The sequence below is a fragment of the Lepisosteus platostomus genome, chromosome 21 (assembly GCF_059453375.1).
Source record: "Lepisosteus platostomus isolate fLepPlt1 chromosome 21, fLepPlt1.hap1, whole genome shotgun sequence".
NCBI classification, from domain to species: Eukaryota; Metazoa; Chordata; class Actinopteri; order Semionotiformes; family Lepisosteidae; genus Lepisosteus; species Lepisosteus platostomus.
In genome coordinates, this window is record NC_142631.1 from 13,586,554 (window position 1) to 13,614,124 (window position 27,571).

Sequence of the window (27,571 nt, forward strand, 5' to 3'; positions counted from 1 at the left end):
TTGGAAATGTTGGCCAGGACACCGGGGTTACACCCCTACTCTTTTCGAGAAGCGCCCTGGGATTTTTAATGACCACAGAGAGTCAGGACCTCGGTTTTACGTCTCATCCGAAGGACGGCGCCAGTTTACAGTATAGTGTCCCTGTCACTATACTGGGGCATTAGGACCCACATGGACCGCAGGGTGAGCGCCCCCTGCTGGCCCCACTAACACCTCTTCCAGCAGCAACCTTAGTTTTTCCCAGGAGGTCTCCATCCAGGTACTGACCAGGCTCACACCTGCTTAGCTTCAGTGGGTTGCCAGTTGTGAGTTGCAGGGTGATATGGCTGCTGGCGTATGTCATGGCCAAGAAAGATACACCATTTGCAGAGCTGTTAGCATTTTTTCATTACTACATACATCTAGGCAACAATATATACTGTATGTACAGTATAATGTTTGACGCATGATGTACTGTATAACCACTCAGTTGCTGGTGTTATTAGTACTGATTCGGTTGAGTGGCTGCTGCTGTGTTCCAGTACCAATTTATTTGTTTTTATCAAAATGAGTCCTCATCATTTGAAATAATGGTTCACCATTTGTGCATCTGGGCGTGATAAGTGTATTGGAACTGCATTTTACTAAATGTGCTTTTCTCTTTGGGATATATATGCTCCATTCGCTATTTGTCCTTTATTGGGCCACGTTTGCCATACATTGCTTTGTTTTTCTGAGTAATAAAAAACAAACTCCTAGCTTAAATGAGATTTGAGCTGAAAGTGATCCAGAACATGCAGGAGCATGATTTAGATTTAGCATTTACAAAAACAGGCAAAAACCAACTCCGTAAGATCCCAAGATCTCATGAAGAAATTCACGTACTTTCAGGGGTGACAAGTTCACACCTCTTGGGTCCTGGGTTCAAGGTACCTTCTATTTGAAGTCCATATTGATTTTCCATACAAGTTTATTCCCACCCTCCACAGACATACTGGCTAGGTTACATGGTGTTTCTAAACTGTCCCTCTGTGCACATGCATGTTTTTTGTGCCCTGCTATGGACTGATACCTGTCAAAGTTGTAGGCATGGCTTCTTGACAAGCTCTGTGTTGGCATAATGCTCAATACATTGTTAGCTTCTCTTTTAGAAAAAATGTAATACATAATCCTTATTTATTTTATCAACAGCATATACAAAATTGATTTTTGTATGTGATGTTAGAATATCCAGATCTGTTCACAGGTTTAAAAACCGCAGTGCTCCCTAATTTGGAACAGCTGTGGCAAAACTCATCTTCTGTCTGAATATTCACTCCTGTACATGGATTCAGTGAGTGCCTACAGCAGTTTTAAATTGTTACAGATAAGCTAGTACAGTGTATACGGACCTGTAAATACATTTTTTTTCTTTTTTCAAGTTAATACCTGGGAAAAACGTGGGCATTTCTATTTAGAAATGTCTGTTAGATATGAGAACTTGGGGTTCTTTTGATTGATCTGAATCGGTTGACAGACACTAGATGGCACTGCAAGTTGAGCTGAAAAACAAACACACAAAAAAGGCTTCGGAACGGTCCTGCTCGTGTTTCACACCTGCTGTGAATCTGATGAATTAGATCCAGGGAGATCAGCTTCTAATGATTTTGCCTCCTTTTTTTCCAACGGCATAGAATTCAATTCAATTCAATTTATTTTTATAAAGTACCTTTCACAACAAGGTTGCCTTAAGGCGCTTAACAAAGCAAGTGACCATACATGTTGTGAATACAGAACAGAAAAGAGCAGAAGACAATGGAGGAGAGGAACCCAAAACTCCTAAGTACGGAGAAAAAAAAACTCTAGGGGTCCAAGGTCAACTGGCTGCCCAACCCCTGTGGGTATGCTAACACTATACAATAGAAAAACGAAAACATTAATAAAGGTATTCATCCATCCATAATTCTGTATGTCAGTACTCCATGCAGGTCTCTGTGGACCAGCAAAATCCTCCTAAACGATAGCTATATCCATGATGTCCCTCTTGGATCCATGGCAGTGATACAGCATCCAACTCAGATGGTGCCCAGCCCTGGCACCATCCGGACATGTGGGGAAGAGAATAGTATAGTTGGATATAAAGCACCGAGATGTTTCATTAGCCATACAGCCATGATGTGAGAAATAGCAGAGGTTCAAACCATTGACCATATCAATCAGAGGACTAAGTGAGCCCACCACAAAATGTCATTTTTCCATATTTTGATAGAAAAATATTTTTAACAGTAATGTGTTAAAGTGGAGAATAAAAATAAATGTTTTCTGCAAATTCAGATCCACCATCATTGTCAGAAAGTAGCAGCTTTACTTTGACTTATGTACTACATAGTTACACATATAGTATAACAATAATAATAATAATAATAAGAAGAAGAATTTAACAGTCCTTTTCTGGACAAAGTGATTTACAGATAATGGGAATTCACCACACGTTACATATCAATTCAGGAAGGGGAACAGAATATCAGGACACTGGCATAACATCCCTGACACTTTTGGAGAAACACCCTGGGATTATTAATGACTCACCTGAAGGAAGGTGCCTATTTTAAAGTATAGCACCCCCCAGTTGACTTCTGTTTGTATCGGGAGCTCACCTGATTACAAAACCTCTGTTACAGATTGATAAGCCCAGTGTCCCAACTTAACAGTGCCTACAGAAGAGAACAGATGATCTGCTGAATGTTGTTCTAGAAATCTCCACACACAGACATTCACTACTTGATCTAAGACAGCACTTGCTCGTGGAACTGGTGGTGCTTTTTCTATGTGAATTAGATTTTCTGTCTGGGACAAGTAGTTCTTGATGGAGATAACTCTGCTAGAATTCACTAAGTGTACAACTGATGTTTACATCTTTAGTAACACCTTGGAACTCAGAGGGTGTCTTTAAGATTATGACTACACACTATGTAGGGCAGGTTCAGTCCTGGATAAATAGAGTCCCATATAGTTTCAAGTTATCTATAACTTATGAGTTTTTAAACTCTTGGATTTAGCAGTCAGATAATTACAGTAAGTAATGACTTTAAAAAATGGCAAGTAAGATTTAAGCCTGACCTCACTTATCCTCTTTGGCCCCTTTTGGACAAGCCAGCCATTAACAGAAATGTTATGCCGATTATTTAGGCCAGTGTTGGCTAACTCTAATGATCCTTTTGATAAATTTGCTGTTCTTCTTCTCAAGTCTTGAATAATTGAGTTGTTAAAGATCCTGGAATCCTGCTTTACGGTGGATATTATTGGCCATAACTGGATAAAACTGTAAAAATGTGCTGTGAACGAGGATTTTAATTTTATCTTTTGACCGTAAATTGCATGTGCTTTGAGATTATTTAAACTGTACAAATCAAAGAATGCTAACTGTAGTGTTTTCTGGCAATGTCTCTTGATAGGCCATGTGTACTGTATGTGTTTAAAATATATCAGAAACTCCCACTAACAATATAACATCAACATCACATTTAAATCTGAAAAGGAATGTATAGTTTAGGTAAGATTAATCACATTTTTTAGTACTGCATCACTTTAACTGGAAATTACACCCTTAAAAAGTATTTAAATTATGCTGATAAACTGATATGTTTTCTGGGAACAAAGAACATTTTGTTTGTTTTTTAAAAGGCCCCTGAGAAAGTTTACTTTTCATAATTTTTAACATTATTTGTACTTTTTTCCTGGTATAATTGCATTTCTTTTACATCCAGAAAGATATGAAGTGAATCTTGTTAGAGAGAGGAACACCACAATCCTTAAATACTACTGCTTTTGTGTCTTGTTTGTTTTGTTGATATTTAGTTTCCAAGGATATAATTGTGTTTGTGTTTAAGAGAGCCCCCGTTGAATAGCTAGTCACAGAATAATAGCCATCAACTACTTACATTTCAGCTGCCAGTAATTACTCTTAATTCAGATAATGCCAGATGAAAGTATCTACCAGAGTCTTTGTCAAGTTTATAAGACCCGTGCAGTTTGGAGATTTGGTTGGCGTTTTGTTGTTTGTTGATTTTAACTGCGTGGCAGAAACCAAATAGTGATTTATTTCCTTGAAGTAAGGTATAGCGGCATTTTTGTGTAGTTGCATTCATACACTCAGCTCATTTCTTGTTTTAAGGGATCGCTCTGACTGAAGATTTCCCTCCATGTATTTAGTCTCACCATTCTATTCTCATTTGATTATCCTCCTCCTATTAAATGCTCTTGTTCTGTATTGTGTTGCAAATGCCTACATTACTATCTCATGTACTCTTGTTTCTGTGACACAAGGTAGAATTATCATTATCATATGATTTTGTTAAGGCACAGCAACTCCTTTCTGTTTTACTGTATATGCAACTGGTCCTAAAACTGGTGAAAACACAATATGAGATTTAATTCCACTCAGAGTCAGGTTGTACAGAGTAACAGGATAAAACAAGAGGTTTGATTGTTTTGGCTTTGAGTTTACAAGCAAGATAGGTTGGGTGGATTATACCCCATTAATATCTCAGTGAATGCATGTTTCCTAGCTATGCTGTTGAAGCTGACTCTGTGGGAACATTTAAGGCCAACTTGATGGAATTTCTTGTTCATTGAGCTTGTAAAACCCAAGCACGCAAATTGGGCCCAATATTTTCCTCTTTTTTCTACCCATCCTGTTTATTATTAGACGGATAAAGGTTTTGATGAAATGAATGAAAGCTATGGATGGTTTGCTACATCACAGCACTGGGGCCCTGGGTTCAATTCCTGGGTGCCATCTGTGAAGAGTTTGTAAGTTCTCCTAGACTTCATGTTGGTTCTGTGGGTGTTCAGTTTTCTCCCACAGTCAAAAGACATACTGGTAGGTTAATTGGTTTCTAGGAAAACTGGCCATGATGTGAGTGTATGTGTCTGTGTATGCTTTGTCATGGACTTGTGCCTGTTGCTTGCTGGGATAGGCTCTGTATTGCATAAAGCCATTACAAAAATGGATGGAAGAATTACAATTAAATGATGCACTGGGGTGTACTACGGTTTTGTTGAACATGCCGAATTCAACCCTTCACTGCTCAAAGAAGATTGATAGTTGGCATTTGTGTTGCATTAGATGTTACTGAAATATAATTTCATACAACGTTTTCTTCCTAGCCTAATAATCATATTTCTTGAAAATATAACACATTTTATATGTTGTATAAATGCAAAAAATATATATCACCTAGGTACCATTTTAAAATAAAATAACATGCCTGTACAGTTGTTGTTTTTTTCTGCAAAGGGTATGACATGCCATGAATGGAGCCTGGTTCTGACATTGTTTTTTAATATGCCTGGTTTCACAGAAGTTCTCAGAAAACAATTAATTTTCTGAGGGCAACTATAAATTAATTGAAACAACTGAAACTGTTAATACTGCAATTTGCCAGGCAGTGAATCCTTAAAGTACCGCAGCTGTGTGTGATTGTCAGGAGATCGGTACAGTACCAAATGTTTATTAACCCTTTTGTGCTTTCCTGTGCTAACCATACTGCATGAATACTAGCGACAAACAATTTAATTCAATACAGTGATTACATTGTTGAGACAGAATGCTGTGAATACAGTATGATTAGGGCAGGAAAGCACTAATGGGTTAAATAAATTAAATAAACATTTAATACTGTACTAATTTGTCTGACAACCGCACACACCTGGCATAAAGAATTGAATGTGCCACCTTGCAGTTTTAGAGTAGTGCAGTCCAGCCTTGATGCACTGCTGGCCTGGATACTGCGATGCTTAACATGGTATATCGACTGATACCACATTCTGCATGGCTGCATCTATATATACCCTTGTTTATCTTAGACATTTTCACTGTGCACAAAGTACAACGATATAATCACTTAAAGTTAAGACTTTTATTTAGGCTGTTATTCTGTTATTTGTCTTAAGGTAATGTGATCACTTTTATTAGTGTATTTATTAATATTGAGAAAAATTTAAAAACACAACAAGGGTTAATTGTAACTAAAAAATATTTTATTTTGAATGCCTCTCAGTACGTATTGCTTGCAGTCTTAAAATGAAAATAGCTTAAAATCACTTTTTAGTCACTGTCTTTTTAGTCACAAGCCATTGTTTAAATGCATATATTGTTTTCTGAGGTTTTCATCTTACAATATATTTCAGGGATTACACTGAAAGAGCCATGACAAATTATATTCTATTGAACAGTTCCATTATTCGATTCAAATTATAAAAAAAATATATATTTGTTGTTCATATTGGTAGGAACTGTAACAGACATTCTACCCCTCTGATTAGGAATGAGAGTTGCCTTGTTATTGTAAGAGAAAGTTCTGTATATTTGTATTGTCATGCACTTGAAATAGAAACCTGAGGAATCTTCAGCATGTTTTTAGCAAAAGTTGGACCGCAGTAACATGACATATCTTGAAACTGAAAAACAGGGTCACATTAACTATAACATGTGACCTTTTTTCCATGTGATATCCCACTTAATAATCCAGAGATAATGTTGGGAACCCTTCATGGCCATTGCCCGCCACATTTATCATACATTAAAGTGGGCTTAATGAACTGTTATTCTCGTCCAGCCCAAATGCCTGAGCGCCTGTTGAGTTAACCCTCAGAGGACCGAGGAGTGGAAAGAGACAAATTATTGTGCTGTAGTAAAAACAACACACACACAGCTCTAGACTGAAACAGAAATCAAAATATGAGACTTCACCTGATGTGAAGGAGATCAAGCATACCAAACTTTGGAACATCACCAAGGTAAACACGAATCTTGTTTAGTGTATATTAATTTAGACGATTGTGACAATATTTTTCACATAAGAACCTCTTTCTGATTTTAAGCACGCAGCTCTTCTTTCTCTGTTCTGTGATCTCACAAAGATCTCTTTTTACTGTTCACACTGTTTTCCTGAGTTACTACAGGTGTCTGTACCTCTAGGCCACTGTGGGTCTGCTCTTTTAAAGAAGTAGAATAGTGCAGAGACAGCAGTTAACCATCTGTAGTTCAAGAGACAACAGAGAAAAATAAAACTCTGACTGGAATTTGTGGAAACATCCTCAATTGTCCATGGGTAGTTCATGGCCAATTTAGTTTCTTGTCTAAAATAGAAACTGTGTTAAGGGAAAAGTCTCTTTTCATCATTTTCATAATTACATCATTTCATAAGTAAGTGTCCAATGTGTTATATTTATTATTTTTTAAATTCTGTGCAGTATTGAGAAGATGGAGTGAAAAGAAAGGTTTTAGCCGTGAAATTGTAACTACGTGTGGGTGACCTCGTTTGATTGCTGAAGTTTAAAAAAAAAAAAGCAAACACTCTTTTAATTACTGCCAACATGACTACAGCAGTTAACTGGTTTCAAGGCTTTCATTTTCAAAGAAAGAAATATCCCTAAAACTCTTATCTGTTTAGGGCTAATGAAGGGTTTGACATTGTGTTTATGATTGGCAGAGCTATCTGGGCTCTGATGGGAGTCTGCGTCAGTCCTGCTGTTATGTTGCACAGCAGTTGGTTCAAGCTTTGCTGTTCAATGTCAGAAGTCAGGACAGTTTTAGTTTCTCTATTGCCTATTGCTGAAATAACAAAGTGATGGCTTCATACTTGAGGCTGCAGTGATTATCATAGTATTTCTGTCCTCTTACTATGAAGGCAAAGGCCTTCATCAAAGTCTTTGAAATTCTTTGCAGTCAGGGGTCAGGAAGGAATTTAATTTCCAACCACAACTTCTGTCTTTCCTGGAGGTTTACTGTGTGCCTCCTTGTGGGATCCAGTTTGCAGTTAATACACGGTAACTTTGGTATTAGAGGAACATGTTTAAATCTTTAGACTAAAGAAGCACAAATCTGTATTCTGTGCAAGTGGGACATGCACAGCCTGCATTTAAAGGTATGACCTTATAGCTGGCTCTCCTATGGGACTCGGCGAGACAGCTGAGTGCACAATATCACCTTTAAATACAGTGATATTGAAGTGCACGTACAGTATAGATAGAGAAGAACAGGTAAAGGTTTATTCTATGCTGAAAAGAAAAGCCTACACATGTTGATGCTGTTACCTACTGTACTCGAACTTCTGTAGATAAAGAAACTAATCAAATTAAATTATTAAATAGGGACCTATAAAAATTCTCAGCAGTGATTGAATATAAACCAGATTGAATCGTCATTTAATTTCAGCCAAATGCTTGCTGTCTTTCTCCACAGTCATGTCCTGTGCATGGCTTTTACAGGCATTGTGTGGCCACTTCAAATATGCTCACTGTACATGATTGCACAAAAATGACAATGTTGTTACAGGATGCATGGACATTCATACCACTCTCCTTGAATTTGAGGTTCCCTGTGCACATGTTGTCAGTCCATTTCAGTGTGATTGTAGGCTGGTGTGGTTGTCTGTAAGAAAACGTCTGCATTATGTCCTTAAACATCTAGGGGTTAGATCCAACCATTTCAGAGTGCTGCTTCTATTCCCTGACAGCAAACATGGATCATAATGCAGACGTTTTTTGGTGACTTTCAAACCCCCTGATGAGCCGATGAGAGACTGAGTTCATCTGATCTCTGGATTTCGTTGTATTTAGTCAGGAAACATTAGGAAGGAGGCAAGCATCCCACAGAAATTAATTCCAGCTTCCTCTGAAAGCTGATTATAGGAGAACCTGTGAGGTTCCCTTCTAAACTGTCACGGCCGACATTCCTCGCCTAGAGGGCGCTCCACTACTCCTGTCATTAGTTCCATGACTGTTATGCCTACCGCTATTTAAAGTCTAGCCCCTCCAGTCCTCGAGGATCAACATTAGGGTATGGATGTTGCAAGGCCTGCCTAGCACCAGGATACCCTACATCTGTCTCCTGAGGGCACAAGCCTCATCCTTAACACCTCCCATTTCCTGAGCCCGGGGTCTGGAGGAACTCGCCCCATCATCCTAGGACCTCTATGTTTTGCGCGTGTTCCTGTTTTCCCCCTTTTCCGGGGATTTTAACCTTGTCGCGTCAGAAGACGGATTAATTGTTAATGGACTCATGGACTGTGTCCTGACCTGCCTTTGGACCTGCTCGGATTTGGATGCCATTCTTTGTCTCCCCCGCTCACTGTCTCATGGGCTGTCAGTTATTTTGTGCACCATTAAACCTACCACGCCTCCCGTTTTCTCCAGCTCTTACTGCATTGCATAGGGTCTACAACAAAACCCGAACCCGGACCGCAGACCCTGTCCGTAACACAAATCAAGCATAAGTACTTCATGAGCAAGATAATTTCAGCCCAAGTTGTACCCAAGCAGTCATGTTGAGCTGTAGGTTCTCCACTCCCAGCCTTCAAAGTCATTTTCCTTGATGATCTGATTAGACTAAGCTCCAGGTCTTTATGGGCTTATATATTCCATCTAATAACATTTTATAATAAAACTGTGCTTGTGTCTCTTGTAAATTGGATATGCCTACAAGACATAAGATGAACTTTAGAACCTAGTAAGATGTAATAATAGAAAGAATGATCACCATATAAGCCCAGCTTTATAGCGGGAGTAAAGTTCAGTATAAAACCATGAATGAGTGGAGTAAAAAGTACTCGAAAATAAATCCACAGGCTACAGCAAGTTGCTATATAAATTGTTTATTCAATGGTGGTATTCAATCAGGATCAGGACTCTGAAAAGAAAATGTAAAAAAACAGGACATACATCTGTTGTGAAGACTCCAGGACATCAGTATGCCTGCAGAAATCACATCTACAGTAACTACAACCTGCATTGCTAGTGTAGTGTTTCTCTTCACTTGCTTCAACAGACATCCCACAGACACAAATACCAGGAATTCAGTGCAAGAGATTATTTTTATTTTGAATATAAGAACATAAGGAGGACCACAAATAAGAGGCGGCCATTCAGCTTATGGAAAGCTTCACAGTAACCAATTGCTGATTGTTGGGACACAAATTCCTAGAAGTTCTTTACATAGAGACAGGGTGTCTTTTCATTGTTATGACTGGAGCTCACAATTTAAATTCTTAACTTTGGGGACTGGGTGGTCTAAGACAAAGTATGGGGTAGGACTACTTTTTTTTCACAAATCACTGTCATTACAGAAAGAAAGTCCCATTCAAGCAGTTATTTGGGTAAATGGTTTTAGTGCTTTGATATCGTGCCAGGAGAATTTTTTGGAAAGTAATGGAATCCTTCTGAATTCCCAATACATGCCTGCTGTGAATTATAGGTATTTTTAAATGTGAATTGCATTCCAGCTAGCTCGGGCGCACGAATATCAGAAATATGAGACCCAGTGCCTTTTGTAAGCAAGCAAGAATATTGTAAAATGTCACAGAATTTCAATTCTTGAACGGGTTTTATTTTTCTTATTTCACTTACACCTCATCCCCCCGGGTGACTGCTTTGATTGACCGTTTTTAATACACCATTTTACTAAAGTCCTGAAGCAAGCTATTTTGAATATCTGTGTTTATGAAACTATTGGATTGCACAGACAAAGGCGATGTGACCTTGTCCTTACAGAGTACTGCTGTTTGAGTGAAGGATGCTGTAGCTGCAGCTGGGCAGAGACTCAGTTACACAGACTGGCTGTGAGTCAACAGCTCAGGCCACTGCCTGATTGGAAAAGGCAAAAGGTTCTTTGGGGGAATTTACTAGCTTGCAAAAAATAACAGTTTTATTAAGGAAAGTGCTATATCTGCTGAGCAGGTGGCATTTAGTGGCTCTGTCGATGTGAAATACAGTACATTGAAATCTGTAGGTTATCTAAAGGAAATGAAAATATGTCCTGAGTCCTCTTCCTCATTGAACATTCTGCTTTAAGTCTTTTAGTTTTTCTGCACTCTTATTACCCTTAAGTTGCAGCTACTTATTCTTTCAAGCACATAATACGAATACGTATCCGAATCCGAATATGAATAAGAATAGTAGTAGTCCTTGCATTTGTATAAGTCTGCCCTTCCTGTTTGTGGCAGGAGAGAGAGGAATGTTTATAACATCTTTAATGGAAGTGAATCTGGAATGCACTCTATTTTGACTCTTCATCAGTGAGCAGAACTATATTTTTTCCAGCCTCTCTGTTGGGATGTACCTGTAATCAAGAACAGTAATTTTGAGGATCCTCAGGTCGTAGGACTGGCAGAGGAGATGTACATAACTTTCTTTTGGTCTGCCCTCACAGTGTGAGCACCAGCTACGCCACAGGCTCCAGTGTGATTCAACTTCACCAGCTTCTGCATCATTCTCTCCTTTCTTCTCTGGGGCAGGTTCACTCTGTTTGCGGTGGACAGCCGAGGGAGGCGATCTGAGTCAAGCTACGTCTCTGTGAGGACATCGTGCCCCATAGTGGACGACAACAAGGCTGAAGGTATGAGAGACATTACCTGCCCTCACCCCCCCACCACAACAAGGACCAGTGGTGCCCTTCTGAAGTCCCGCTACCAGCTTTACTGTGACAGACAGTGAAATTGCAATTTGTTGAGGGCAATTTGCCAAATTAGGATTTGAAGGAACATGTAAAGGTTTATTCGATGCTGAAAAGAGAAGAATAGAAACACAATGTTTCATTGGTGGAGCCTTCTTCAGGTGAAGTAACCTTTACTTGTTCCTTTGTAGCCTACAGTACGCATGCTGACGCAGCTACTGTACCTACTTGAAATAAGGCTTGTACCAAAATACTATAGGATAAGGGCAGTGTCATTGAGAGTAAAGCTGTTGCCTGGAAACCATGGCAGAGCTGTGCACAATGTGTTTATTTAGAGCCTGCAGCACAAACAGTTTATATAGTCTTTTTCAATATGATTTTGACTATGCAGGTCCGTAGATTCTGTCCAAGAATCTTAACCGATTTGTAAAAAGTTAATTGTAACACTCATTTAAAAAATGCAAATACTGTAACTTTTTTAATGTCTCTGCATTGTAATAATGTTTTCACTCTATTCCAGAATAAATGTTGTTCCTTTAGTTGCGTTTTCTCATGGAACACTACAGGACATATTGTTGCAACTTTCTCATTCCAGTTTTTGTCTCTGTGAATTTTTATTTTGGTATGATCAGTGTGGGTATGTACCATAACGGAGTGCTTTGTGTTCTGTTTTCTGGAAAACATTGGAGAAACCTTTACAGACCAATCAAATGAGACAACGAAGAATTGCAAAGGAACAACAGCTTTGTTTAAGCTTAAACATTTGTGAAACGTATGTGTAAAAGAAAAAAAATATATGAAGGGAGGAAATTGTATACGAGGGTAAAAAGCTTTGAAAGTTTTTACATAATAAATACTGTAGTGAAACAAATGGAAGATCAATCTGAACTTTTACTTTACAAAAAACAACAGTATTTGTATAAACAATACATCAATACTTAGCTATTCTCTGCTATAATTAATTTATCTATGTATGCTTTGCTGTGATGTTCAAGAAGAACACTTACATACAGGAATGTCGATGATCAGTAGTCACAAAATAAACAAGTTTCAAAATTGCCCTATAATCTCTCAGTAGGGCATGCTTGCTGAGGCAATGATTTCAGTGGCCTTAGCTGTTATGAAAAGATTGTCCACAAACATACAACAACTAAATAAGACAATTCTATCATTTACAGTACTGAGGAAAAGCAGTATCTGTCAAAAACAGATATGCAAAAAACTGTGCTACATTTTATATGAAAAATTTTACTGACCTTTTTACCTTAGGCAGATTGATGGGGGGAATTGTTAGAATCTAATTGTTTTGATAATGTGGTTGCACAGGCTCAAGAATGAAATAGTGTAACAGACACCATAACTGCGTCCTCAATGTTAAAAGGATTTTGAAATAATAACAAATATGCATGTCAGTAGATCTCGAAACCCGCATGTCCCACCCTCATTTTGAAACCTGAAGCTCTGCATTTAAAAGTAATGTATGAATTATTTCAGGGTGTTCTGATTTGTTACTGTATGCAGCAACCCTGAAAGGTTATCTGTTAAAGGATTGTTGGTTTTGTGGGAATAACACTGATTCTGATTATGAACTGAGAACATTTATGACCAAACAACTGGGTTGAATGGGAAAGGAGGAAAGAGATGCTGGGATGCCAGGTCTTCCTGAGATTTCCTGGGCCAGTTCATGAAACGGCAATGAAACCATTAAATAAGGTGACCACTTGACAATCCCTGTAAAATGCCCGACTCCTTTCCTTGGAGCCAGTATTGCAGCTCTGAGACCACACAATGATGTGCCAGGGAGGCCACAAAAAAGCTTGACCCCAGAGTCTAACTCTGCTTTATCAAGGCATTACTTTGGGCCAAAGTAAGGAACTTGTAGGAAAAAAATGCTCAGAGAGTGCATTTAACTGTGAATAAATGTCTTGGCTTGTCTGCCCTGTAGCTCAAAAGCCAAGTATTATACAAGCATAAACTGAAAATAAATTTCTTTCGTGTATCCGATCATAATTTAGGCTCTTGCTTTCAGTGAGGACACAACATTTACAATATTTTAATAAGAAACCCATTCACAGTGTTTTATTGGGCATAGAAATGACATACTGTACATCTCGAGAATATTCTGATTTGAAATGAGGTTGCAGCTGTAGATTCAATGTCTAATTATGAGATTTACAGCTGCAAGTTAGGTCCAGAATTTACCTTCAGAAATTGTTGGGCCTTGCAATGATGGTCTGAACTTAGTGTTAGCAATGCTAAGTCTCATTAGTATTGCTACTACTTCTAAGCAACACTAACTGTTAGCGCAATAGAGCCAACAGAGCTTCTCTTCATGTAGAGGAGAGAGAGTGATGCTCTGCTCTTTGGTGCTTGCTTCACAGAGATTGCCGACAAAGTGTACAACCTCTACAATGGCTACACCAGTGGGAAGGAGCAGCAGACTGCCTATAACACCTTGATGGAGATCTCCCCCTCCATGCTGTACCGGGTCCAGTATCATTACAACTCCCACTATGAGAAATTTGGGGATTTCGTCTGGCGCAGTGAAGATGAGCTGGGGCCCAGGTAACGTCTACATCACAAACCCTCCTGGTCTTTAAAGAGAAGAATCCCCTGCTGTTATGAAATACTGTATATACTGTGCAAAACAGTGCTTTAGCTGAGTTTAGATAAAATAAGTTCAATTTCCATTTTTTTCGTGTTAGCATTTATTTTATTTAAAAGAAGGTCCTTGGTATTTTAATTTATGCAAGAGGACACAAACCTTAACAGTCCAAAAGTCATAGCATGGGTGTCACCAAGATTATGGTTTGATGATGGAATCCAGGAAAATAGCTTGTCACCTCGAGTAGAACCGTTTTGCGTTCTCTGCAGCTGATTTCTTTCAGTCTTAAGCAATATCACAACATTTTTTGCATCGATGTCTCTTGTCTTAAAGACTTCTGAACAGTTTCTAATTAAGACTGCTAATGATGAGGATATCAGTAGCTCTCTTCACCCAGAAAAAGTACCCATTTTCTGTGCTTAGAGGTTCATTCATCCCTAGTTTAAGAAAGTTAATCAAAATGCTTAATTCCTTAAGTATGTCCTAATAAAAATATTATCTGTGAGATCATGGGTCAAACATTGATAATCAGGCTCCTTAATCCAGCATCTGTGGCCACTTGTGTGGTTAACAGCAATAAAAGTTGGGTCATGGTGTACTGCTCTGTTGTGCTCGATTACAAAAACAATTTATAAAATCTGGGAAGTGCTTTGGCATGTGTCTTCCCAGTGATATCATGCTGTTTTTTTCCAGTCAGAGACAAAAGCTATAACAAGAGAATAATATATATTTTTTTAATTATTCTTCTGGGAGGTGCCAGATCATATGATCCCAATAGTAAAAGCAATGAAAGATATCTTGAATAAATGGACAGCCTCCTTTGAGAGAAATTAAAGTGCTGTCAGAATATTAATCATGGAGATGTAATACATAGCACTGATAGATGTGTTGTAGCACTCTGAGTGCAACTGTAGTGGACAGTACCAGAAACTGTACTTTGGTTAGCACACTGAGATGATTGAGGAGTCAAGTTTTTTTAAATCCAGACTTAAAATATAATTTGAATATAAAACCAAAGGTTTAAATGCTGTAAATGCTTTACAATTTGCCCACCTGTAACTTCCTGAAATTCTTTTACCCACCTCACCACACATGCCCTACAATGTATCAAACTGACCATTTGCTGTGTTACATCCTGTTCTCAATGGAATTAAAAAATGAGTGCTGATGCACAGATGTATCTGATGCTGGCCCAGATACATGTGGTAAATGTTTAGTCGGCATCTTTCTGATGTGATGAAAAGAGGCTGTTAGTATACAGTGCACAAAGCCTCCACTGTTATTACCTGGAAGCACTAACCTTGTTTAACAATACAGGTTGGATCAGACCACAATAGTTTGGCTTGCATTGAGTCCTGGCTATTTAAGAGCTGAGACTTAAGTGCTCTTGGCTTTGTTTGGGACAATGAACTGGCAGGGGCTGTTGTTACCGTACGGAAATGGAAACTTAGATCTCTCAGCTTAAAAGAAAATAAAAATAAAAAGAATTGTCACCACCCTCTTTGAAATGCTGTAATTACATGTCTGAAATAGGATCTTATCACAAAGACCTTTATGTGTAAATCATTCTTAAAGCGAATGAAATACTGCCTTCAGAACTAAGGCTTGAACCTTCCTTATACTAAGAGTAAGACAATGCCCCCTTTGGGAACTTGAGTTGAGTTTTACTTCAGTAAAGCATAATGAAATCTAAAGTTATAGGAAACCATCACTGCCAGTGTTTTGACTAGTGTTTATCATAAAAAATACAGGCTGGGGTACACAGTGTTCCTTTAGATCAATGTGAACAATTGCCAATATCCAGGTGAACAAAGAGCCAGCCAAAACACATATGAAATGTCAGTTTTGTGAGTTGCACCGTGTTGTTGATGAGAAAACAGATGTGAAAACCTGTTTGTTTAATTCCTCACCGCTCGCTTCTCATCACGCTTTTGACCATCTTTTTGGGTGGGGGCTTCCAGTGATTTTTCACTAAACACCAGTGTGAATGTTTAGAAATTTAAAGAACAACCTGGGGACCTGTTGCAAAGGTTTGAAAAGTGTATCCATCAGGTTCAATTGATTACTTAGTCAAGAAAAACAAAATTGTAATGAGGTATTATTAATTGAAGTTCAAAGGTCTTATTTTCACACTGATAGAAATCAAATACTGCATGTATTTGTCTTATTTGGTAGATTTTGGGTGAAGCAGATTGTACCTGAAAGTGAAATGTAACTGAAGTAAGATCAATATTCTTTCCTTCAAATGTGAGTGGTTTCCATTTGTATGTTAGTGTGTACTACCTATTATTTTGACTCCCCAAATATTAGCTGCCTTTAACCAAATAGATCTTGCAGTGGCAGGTAATACATAGCTGACATGAGCAAGGTGAGGCAGACATCAATCTTTTCATAGGTTTTGTGGACAGAGAAATCAAACTCTCAATCATGGATGGAACTGGTGGACCCTATAGTTCACCCTCCCACATACTGTATACTGTATACCCTCCTACACACCAACACGCTAACACAACTGTGCTTGCTATACCTTTCTCATGTTGTTTTTACGGCTCACAGAGAGGACTCCTGATAAATACTTTGGTCAGTGAGTGTGCTGTGGCAATGAAACACCGCAGAGATTATTACTGGTTGCAATTCAATTTACATTTTATGAATTCATCAGATCTTCTTTGGTGATAGCTACACAATAGAGAGTTCTGCAAATAAATAGGGCTTTTCAAATTACACACAGTGGCATGAATCAGATTAACCACACCGTTTGAGGAGACAAGATTGTGCTTTATGTTTTCCTCCTGTCACCTCGTTTAACACTACCGTTTAGATGTTGCTGTGCAATTGTAAGATTAATTGCTCGCTGTGTTGTTTAGACATTAACCTCAAGTGGAAGGCTATTTGCTTTCTCGACTCAGTGGAGGCGTCCTTTTTCACTATTATGAAAGACCCGGGAATTAATCTTATCACCTCCAGCATAAATTTCCAACCCTTAGATGAAAGCAGCGAAGGGAATAATTTAGTATAAACGATACCAGATTAATTTTATCTGGGGGCCAAAAATAAGAGCTTACAACTTGGGTGGAAAATCTATGAACCTTAACCCAGTAATAATTTGCCTCTTACTTTTTTGGCTCTCAGCTCAACTGTAAATCACTTCATTGGTCATTAGCCCATAACATACAACCCATTGTCCACAAAGAAGCAGTAGAAATATATACTATAAACTGTGTATTTGTGGTGTGAGAAGCAGGTATTTACAATTCTCGGCTGTTTGTTGGCTTTGAACTGGCTTGTTTGTAGAGGGCATGAGAAAAGTGTAAATAACTAAAGGTTCATCCACATCCCCTGTGAATAAAGTGACATTATGCTGTTTCATCTTTATTATCTCCTTGCTTATGTTTCTGAACTTCAGCCAAAGCCTCAGTATTCGAGCCGACTTTACAATAGAAGATGACAGAAAATTATTGCTGTTTATTTGGCTATTGAATCACGTTTTTAAGTTGACTGATCTATTAGAATCTACAATAATTGTTTTGTAAGAAGTCTCATCAACAAGCTGTACAATATGGTGATAATGCTACTGAATGCCGTTCACCTTGGTGATTTAAAGAGAGCCACTGAATTCTCAAGTACAGCTGTAGATGATGGATTATATGGAATGTCTGCTCCATTAATTTAACTCTTTCTTAATCTCTTTAAACTCCCTTATTTCAGGAGTTCTATCTATTCTTTAGTGTTACACTGATAATGTTTCTGAAGATTTGACTGCTAATCATTTTCAGGTTAAGTAGTGCACTATAGCATCTGGATGTAAAGATATAGTACATCATATTCTTCCCTATTTCACACTGACAGTCCAATTCATTTTTCTCGACACATTCAGAAACCCACTTTTATCCTAGTATTTCCATGTATGTTTTGGGGATTATTTTTTTCTATTTTTGTGCGCTCATTTTGGCATTACGTTTTCTGTAACATTTATCGCCCCTTTAAAATACGAGAGCCAAACCACGTTTGTCATTTGATATGAACAACTTGACCTACAGACCTCGTGCTGGCAAAGGTACAGTGTGCACACAAGCCCTAACTGTTCTGTGTGTGTAAATTTTACGACCTGAAGTCAAATGTGCGAATTATTCTATATAATTAGGATTATGTGCAAATTAAAGATTAGACATCTTTTTAGGGCACAATCTAAAGGCCTTGTGGTGCTGTGGCAAGAACAGAGGTCAAAGATACAGGAAACATAGTCCTTCCAGTTCCAGCCACTCATCGTATTGCTTGACCCATTCAAGGTCACATGACATGGTTTCTTCGCCTCACCCACTCGTAAAACTGAGGAACACGATAGACTGTTTCATTCAATTTCCTCTGGGCAGCTCAGCTGTCTCTGCTTTCATGAGCAAGAAATATTGGGCCACTATTGTGAAATAGTTCAGATGCAGTGCGAGCATTTTTTACTTTTGTTAGAGTTTTAGTTAATGATTTAAATGTGTGAGTGAAATGTGTGCTGCACGTGAATTCTGTTAACCTCAGGGTTTTGCAATGTAATGCAACAACAGTATGCTTTCAATGACATTGATAAACATAGCTGCAGCCCACAAAAGTGAGGTAATGGTTATTCTATAGCTGACATAAAACCTGTGTAGTTCTGTGTGAAGTTAAATCACAGCAGTAAAATATGTTGAGATCTAAACAGTGATACTAATCTTTATTTAAATGAGTTTAGAGGGGGGTTCATTTTCGTTTTCTGATTTTATTAGAATATAAAAAATGGTGTCTTAAGCCCTATTTACTGTACCTGTGTTACAAAATAGGAAATGCAGCAGTCAGTGTCAGTACATAACACAGTTCATTGGGAAAACTAAACTTCATACACCATCACCTTGAACAATTCTCATTGCCAAAAAGGACATTGGACCTGAGAATTGTTTCTGTGTCATTTTTTAATTCTGATAATTTAAAGATTTGGATATTATGAGACACCTTTGAAATGAACTGCGTTAATCTGGATATTTCAGAGCATCCCACTTTTGTCATCATGTGCTTTGAACATTACTCAAAGATGCAATGTGGCTATAAATGAGTCACCCTAACTGGATAAACCTTCTCGGTTTCACCATAATTTCTGGATATTTTTATTAAGTTGGCATTTTCATTTTTGGATCTTTCTATATGTTGCTTCAGCAGTTTTCAAAATATCCCTGCATTTTTGCCAGGCTTTTAGAGCAGATTACACATTGTCCTTGTACTTCAGCTATAATATGATTGTTTAAATCTAGTGTCAATATGGTGTCTGACAGAAAGAACCTTCAAAGTGTAACAGAGCTCAGTGACACTTACCTGTTCGGAAAGAGATGTCGGCCGCTTTGAAAACCTAGACAGTGTAGAATTTCTCCAGGACAGGAGAGCTGGTCTTTTGATGTAGCAAGAGTTTGTTGTCTTGGGAGTGGTGCTGTGTGGGCTCTGAGTCCATGATTGACCCTAATTGAATTCTGACTGGGTCAGCGCAGTGCTGCATGCATCAGGTTAGCTAACCATGAAGCACTTACAGTACAGTATCTCACTCTCCATCATGTTTCTTTGTCCTGAGAAGCTCAAAATGATCTTGAGCAAAAAGATCCACTAGTCTGACCTCTGCCCTCCTGACATCTGATCTGGCATAAGGACATTTGTCTCTGTCACAGGGACAAACAACGACTTTCTCCTTGTCACTAACACATTGCAGCACTGGTCACCAATGGGTATAGTGAGATATGGATGAATATGCTAAATAAATGTGGATAACAATTATTGTTAACATGAGACCTGCAAGTGTAAGAATATGAGATTATGATCCCATGTAGCAAGTTCCCAAAGCATTGGGAGACAGTTCGCAAAATACAATCAGGTTTACTGTACATGTGGGCAAACAGATTTCACAGAATAGCTGGAAGGGTAGTAGTTAATGCAGTAAAGGAACACCAACATTGTCAACAGCTTTAGTTGGCAGGCGTGCAATAGGGTCACACCCATTTGACAGCTAAGCCAGAACTGGCTAGGTGCTACAGTAACAGCTGGAGGCGAGAAAGAATGCCTGAGAGGGACTGACTCAGAAGAAGCTAATGGTCCTGGCGGTTGATAACTCGCACACCTACGAATTGCAACAGAGCTAGGACCACACTTTAAATCTTTAGTGCCAGTGACAGGTTTAACGAGAGACCAGAGAACTCAGTAACCTTTCCAATGAGTACAAAAGCACAGGTAATGCCTGAGTTGTTTAATATGTGATCCTTTATAAGTGATGGACACCGTTTAGCCAGTGATAGCTCTCATAGCATGAACGACTCTGCGGATAGGCAATGTGGAATTTAAGTGTCCACAGATATGGGCTGAGCAGATGCAAAGTCAGTATTGGTCACAATGAGCCATCTCATTTGGGTATCATTTGTAATGAAAGAAGGGTCGTAGGTCCCAGACAGGAGTATTTGAACCTCCTTGGTTATCGGAGTTGTTTAAAGTGGTCCACCTAAACCCCCCAGGGGAGATGTTGTTGAATTGTAGGTACTGTAGCAGTCCTCTTAGACTGTGAGGAGTGCCTACTGTATTTTTCCAAACAATGTATGAACTGGCTCTGTGGGAAGGGGGATCCAGGGCCGACTAGAAACAGATGTCATTCCCTAAAGGTTTCTGGGTAGTACAGCAATGGCACTAAGCACCATCTAGTCTCCTCATACCACCCAGTTACAATATTTAGAAGCCTTTTGACTTTTCTGAGCCTCTCAGCTGCACAATATATGCAGAAATTTCACCTCAAAAGAGAAACAATCACCAACATCTGCCAACAGCTTTGTGTTGATCTGAAAGGAGACATGTGGAGACCAGACTATTTGCCTGTAGCATTAAGTGTCTCCGCTGTACTAAAAGTTCATGCCACTACCTCATTCCAGCATATTGTGGCTTATACTGCAGGCACGAGCCAGTCCAGTCCCGTGTATCAAAATGCAACTGCAGATTTAGTCAAGTTGACAGGAGGATTCGTTCATTTCCTTTTCTCTCACAAGCTTCCACAAAAGAAGAAGCATGGTTTTCTTTTGAAAGGAAAGCTCTGTATTGGGTTTTTTATAGTGTCCTGGTGCCATCAATTGCACATGTAGCTATGCACACGAGCAAGAGAACAGGCACCTCTACATAAATTGCAAACTGACCTATTGTATAAAAATACAGATAATGTGTGCCACCAGCAACTGCACCAAAAAGGTTTATTTTTTTTTATTAATTCTTTTCCATTTCTTCAGTCTTGAGATTTCCTCTGTTCACTGATATGAATACCCATGAGATACGATGGTGAATTTTGAGTCGCTGTGTTTTTCTATTGACTTTGCAATTTGTTTTAATGTTCTGTTTTCCCACACACAACACTCGATGTAATGAGCAGTTGCAGTAGTTTGTTAGTATTCTGATTTTAGCAGTAGCAATAACATGTGACCACATTATTGCTAAGCAGGGCGTGAAGTGTGTGTTTCTGCACAGACACTGTGGAAACCTCACAGTGGAGCAATGAAGTTTGACACACATATGCTGTAGTTGTTCTCTGGTAGACTGAAGTGATTTTAGTGCCCTCAGAGATGTATTGTACTGTAAGTGTCCTTGGAAACTCATTCCCCATGCCCCCATGTACAGCACGTGTTTATTAAGCTGCTCAGTGCACATTTATTTATTGTCTAAATAATAGCAGTCATTAATATGTGCCACCTAATATCACAAGAATCTGTAAATACTGTTCATTAGAAACTCTTGCATCTATCTGTTACAATGAAAGCATTGCAACAGATGGATTCAAAATCCACGTCAATTGACAAGAGAAGCTGTTGATCAGCGTGTGTTATTGCTGAGTAGGGCCCCTTGCCAGGGCCGCTTGCATGAGACATCAAGCAGAGCCCACCTAGAGAAAGGGGAATAACCCACATGGACCCTGGTAATCACACACTACCTAGGAAGTCATTCTAAATTAAAAAATTGTTGGAAACAGTCTTTTTTAATCAAAGTTTATGGAATATGATTTCACCTCCCAGAATAGTTTGCTATCAAATTGCAAATAAATACTGAAGTGTGATCATTTCTAACTTGCTATACTGACACATTTAATAAAATTGGAGAAAGTGCTATATGTATCTATATTTAAATCTGACTTAAATTTCTCAGCAATGAAAGATGAAACTCTAGTGTCATTTTTCATTCATACATTTACATTAATTAAAATTAATATGTATGCATGTTATTCTCAGATCCTTTTAAAAAATACATGTTTTGGTTGTATTGGCAAAAATAATTCTTTACCATTTTCCTGGAAATCTGATTTCCAGAATGACCAGCCATTTAACAAAGGGTGAACCAGGGAGTGCCATCTGTAAGTACAGTAGGTGGAAGTGGGAGATATTAGCGTTTGACCCCTTCCCAAACTGTTGTGTAAAACTCCATTTCAGAAGTTCAATCAAATCCAAATGAAGGCGGAGAAGAGGCATGATTGCAATATCAAGTTTTATTGGGGTAGTTTGCATGAGTAAGGAGAAGAAAAAAGAAATTAAAGCAACACCATAACAGTGACGCATACTTCTAAAGATATGAAACTAAAGAGAGAATATGAACGAGCATATGCCAAGCAGATCGAATGTATGAGAGGGAAAGGAAGGTCTACAGGAAGAAAACTGGTAAAAGTCTTTAAAATGTACTGGGCTCAGATCTGATGTGAAATCTGTTACTTCAGAGGAGAAGAACTTAATGATTAAGCAAAGTGACCTCCTCGATGAGCAGTGAAGAACGCCAATTGAAGGAATGCCCAGAAAGTTTACAGTGCTAATGCTGGCTTTGTGGAAGTGGGCTAATAACCAGAGGCAAGCCCACACGCTCTCAGTTTGTTGAAGAGTATTCTATGGGTCAGAAGGAATGGCTGTCCATGAGTTTAATTGGTAGTAGAAATAGGGAGGTTTGAAGGACTGTTTGAGTAGACTGATTTTGAGTGATGAATGAAAGGAAGGTTTGAGGTGTGAAATTCTGGACAAGTAGTCTGTGAAGCTGCCCTGGTCTTTGGAGAAGGATCGGAAAACCTTCATCAGCTCAACAACACGCAGGTTGCTGTTCGAGACAGTATACATCTGGAATGCTATACAGCCAGAATTAACAAATTGCATTGCCTATACAGGCCATGGAGCACTTCTGCTAAAGACACACTGTTGCTACACTAATGTGTGAATCACTCAGACTTTCCCTCCCTCCCTTGTGTTTTTGATTCAGTTAACAGTTAGACTGGTTATGATGTAGAGACCAGTATTATAAATGCATATCTTCAGTTTTGTTTTTGCCTTTATTTAATTATTTATTATTGCGAGCATCAGCAGTTGAAAATGATTCAAACATCTTTAACTGCTCTTTATGCTTTTTTGTTCTTGTTGATTCTTGTTGCGTTCTTTTTTAAAATAGAAAACGTAAGAGTTAAAAAAAAATGGAATCCAGGTCAATATGACAGTGCAGAGATTTAATGGAGCATGCGAGGTTGCAGAGATAAGAGTCCGCGAATCCCAAGGAACATAACACACAGAACATGGTTTAAGTGACTGAGGAGGTTTAAATAAATAAGAGTGGAAGGAAACAGTTAGAATCATCTTAAAACAACCAAGCCTGGCCTGTGGCAAGAAAGCATAAAAGGTTAGAATCAAAGAGGCTCTCTAGAGCACCAAAGGGGGGAAACGACTGTACTTGAGATTTCTCTATTCTAACGATGATGATTAGAAGGCTGATCTTGAGGTGAGTGAAAGGCAGAATGACAAAGGAGTAAGGGAAACAAGCCTCAGCGGTCAAGAACTGTCCTGTAATATTGTCTTGTCTCGTTAAAGCAACAGAAAGATTATTAGAAACCTCTAACAACACTTACCTCTTAGTGCATAGTATGTCTTGCAACACCTCTGTTACAAGCTAGTAAGCAAGAAGCATAATACTGTACATAGGTGGTGGAAGTCAGTAAAATAGTTTTTTTCATAACAATATAATTACTTATAATTCCACAAGCAAAAAGCCCTGCTTTCTTATAATTTGTTTCCTCAGAAAAGAAGGTTTTCTTATTCTACTTTTGTTCATGAAATGAATTGAAATGCTTTTTCAGAGGGAAGGCTGTGCTGACGATCATTATGAAGCATTGCGTACGAGTTACCATATGGAACATTAAGCACACCTAAGAAACCATACTGGACATTCTGATGCTTTACACACAGAAGATTCTGTTTTGTAAAAATCTGTTTGGCCAAAAGATATAATCAGCTCGCATAATAACTGTGGAAGCCATGATGTCAAACCTGCAGAAATAAATCGTCCGTAACCTGGGAAAGGTAACACCATGTTGAAAATGGTGAGTTTGCATTTCTCGTAACCTCTCCAGCCTGATTCCTTCCACTGATATGTCTTTAACCTTGAGTGCAGAAGCCATGGCATTAGAGTAGCTACTGTACAGTATTTCCACTGCACCATCAACTCCTTGCATTTCTTAGAAAGATTTTCTTTGAATTCAAAGGCACATTAGTGCTGCTGTGCTGCAAGATGGGTATCTAGTGCATTTAATGTTGTTACAAAGCCATTGACTTTATTTGACCTCTGTGTCACTGTGCTTAACTGCTCTTTTGGCTTTTTTTTATCATGACTGCCTTATACTGTTCAGTGTTCTTCCATTAGATCAAACTGACTTTTCCTGTTACTATTTAAACCAGATTGATATAATTTATTAATTATCATGATTGGCCCAGATTGAATGCCTGTTACCACTCACCCTCCTAAAAAAGCTGTTGTCTTTATTGTTGTCTTTCTTTTTTTATTATGAATTGAACTTCCCTTCCTAGGCTAACATTTTGCCAACGAAATCCCATGAGGAGAAGACCTGGCTCACCCTCATTTTTGCCGAGTAGGTTTCTTCAAGTGAAAAAAGTGGATTTTCAAATTGAATTTGCAATTTGTTTTGTAAGTTTGATTACCCATTCCAGTTGTTGTTGTTTTAATCTGTACTTTAACTTTAATGAGAAAATATATAGTATACAGTATACCACACTTTCTAATCACATAGGAGCATTGGTCAGTACTGTATATCAAAAGGTTGAAGGACATCAATATTGGATTTTATTGTTTTCTGCTAAAAGACAGACTGAGCTGCAATCAGGCATCTTTTTGCATTGGCTCTTAGAGCTAAATGATAAAGTGCAGTTGATTTAGTATTGATGCTTGTCTGATATTATGTAATCTGTTGTGAGATTTAAATAAATGTTACCGGTACTGGGTTTTGAATGGCAGATTTAGATTGTAAATAGATTTGCCACTAATGATTTTAAGGACAAACAAAATGATTAACGTTGTACTAAGCACATGGAGGTAATGATTGTGATAAACAGGATGTGCACAAACTAACAGAACACAAAGAAATGGAAACTGAAATCAAGGGGGTGGACCCATGGTATTGAAAAAGAGCAATACAGGCATATTTTCTGATACTGCCACCTTATATTTCATTGCCAAACCCATCTACTATGCTCCAGAGCAAGGGAAAATCAGACTCCAAGTCAACAAAATGATGTTGTCTCCCTGGAATCAAGGTAGCTAATATCATCCAAAAAACAATTCAATGTCCGCACCTTATTGTCTAGAGTGTGAGGTACATCATGCAAGAAATTAGAAAGTACCACTTCAAATTTCTAGAGGTACAGAACTGTACATCAAAAAATATAAAGAAACATATAACAGATTAACCTAGATGAAAAATAATATGCTTTCTTCATGTATTTTTACAAACGTGACCAGATGAAGAAAGCATGGTGGTAGGATTATCATACAGATCACCATCACTCTAATGCAAATTATAATATAGTCTTAACTAATAAAATCAAGAATGGATATAAAAAGGAAGAAATGGTTATCATGGGAGATTTTTATTTTCCTCATTTATATTGGGGGGTGGGGGGTGACAATCACTGATGCCACATCTGTACTAACTCTAAAATGTTACACTTGATTTATATCTGTTCCTTTACTACTTTGCCAGGTCACATACTAGAACAGAGACTCCTAAAACTGGTCCACTTGCTGTTTTATATGCTTTAGAACACCCACTAGGGTTGCTGCTGGGAACACAGAGAGGACAACATGTAGCGGAGCTAGTTTGGGCACAGTGACGTCATTGCCCTCCCTGCGCCCTCTCCTTTAGCTCATTCGGCTGGTTCCATGTTACGTTACGCTAGAGACCTGGGTTTGTGCCACAGGTGTTGCGGGATGAACTGGCGGGGTGGAGCGGTGAGGGCACAAGCCGGCAGAACCGTGACGGTCACAAACAGCAAAGGAATGAAAGGGAGGAGAATGTTATCACTATGTTTTCAGTAAAGGTTATGCCTCATTATTTCTGCACCGCTAATTACACAACACACAGGTGCCACAGTAACATAATACAACCCCTCATTGACCTAACGATAGGATTTATTTTATTGGGAATCAGAGCTAAGAAACCCTGTCCTAGAGAGAATGCTTGTATTGATCTTGTGGTTTAAAATCATCAACACAGAGCAGTACTGTATTTCCCAAACCCAAAGGGTCTTCTGATTTTTATTCTATCATTAAGTAACTTGGTGAAACACTTAAACCAGTTACTTTTATTGAACAGATTTAGTTCTTAAATTGTTGGAAAACAGCTTGAACCCTGTGCCAGTTGCCAGCTTTCAAAACCCTTTCCTGTCTATGCATCACTATAAATAACATTTCTAATATGTGTGATTTCCACACTGTCACTCCCACCTGATGTTTCTGTCTGTCTTTATTTTATAATCAGTAATGAATTGTTTAAAAAACTAAGGGAAAGCAAGAATTTAAACCATGTGTTTAAATTCTTGTTGGATTTATGTGGAAACGGATATCAGTCAGATACAGTTCTTGGAAATAATGCACATAAAAGATCATATTTTGCAACCAATTCGAGGAACTGATTAACTTAAGCGGGGTCAATTAATTTAACTAAGTGTGACCTCAGATTGTACAAAAAACAAAATAGAGTTCTGGAGCAGGATTGGGAAACAGTGAAACAGATTGAGGAAAACAATGACCAGAGAACTATTAGGGAGCTGAAATTATAATGGGGAACATATACAAGTATAGTCCAAAACAACTATAATTTCAGGAAAACATAATATAGTGGAATGAGGCTGAATTTAAGAGAAGTTAAATGGTATAGGATGGATCTAAAATTAATAGAGAATGGATGGCAATATTTTTTAAATATTATGCACAGTAAGCTCCATTACAAAAGTAAGTAAATCAAAGTCTAGAATGCAGTGATCCAAATGGTTTAATAAATCTGATAGAAAGAAAGCACTTTATGGAATGTTTTGAAAAGTACAAAAGCCATTTAGAGGAAGGAGTAAAATGAATTGCTAGAACTGGTCAAAAACAATATTGGAAGTAGATCATTCTCTGCATTCGAAATAATATAATAGCATAGAAAAACAACAGTATTAATGGATTATCTCAGAGGCATTGGCAGTGTTTACAAAATGAAAGGG

The 27,571-nt window shown here is 38.3% G+C and overlaps 1 protein-coding gene across 2 annotated transcripts in view; it reads left to right on the plus strand.

The window, feature by feature from the left end:
- Window positions 1-27,571, plus strand: part of astn2 (astrotactin 2) — a 649,131-nt gene that overhangs the window by 600,237 nt on the left and 21,323 nt on the right. For both annotated transcript variants that reach the window (XM_088614565.1, XM_088614566.1), the window contains 2 exons: window positions 11,256-11,356; window positions 13,795-13,978. In XM_088614565.1, coding sequence (XP_088470691.1) covers window positions 11,256-11,356; window positions 13,795-13,978 — 285 coding nt within the window. The remainder of the gene's footprint in view (window positions 1-11,255; window positions 11,357-13,794; window positions 13,979-27,571) is intronic.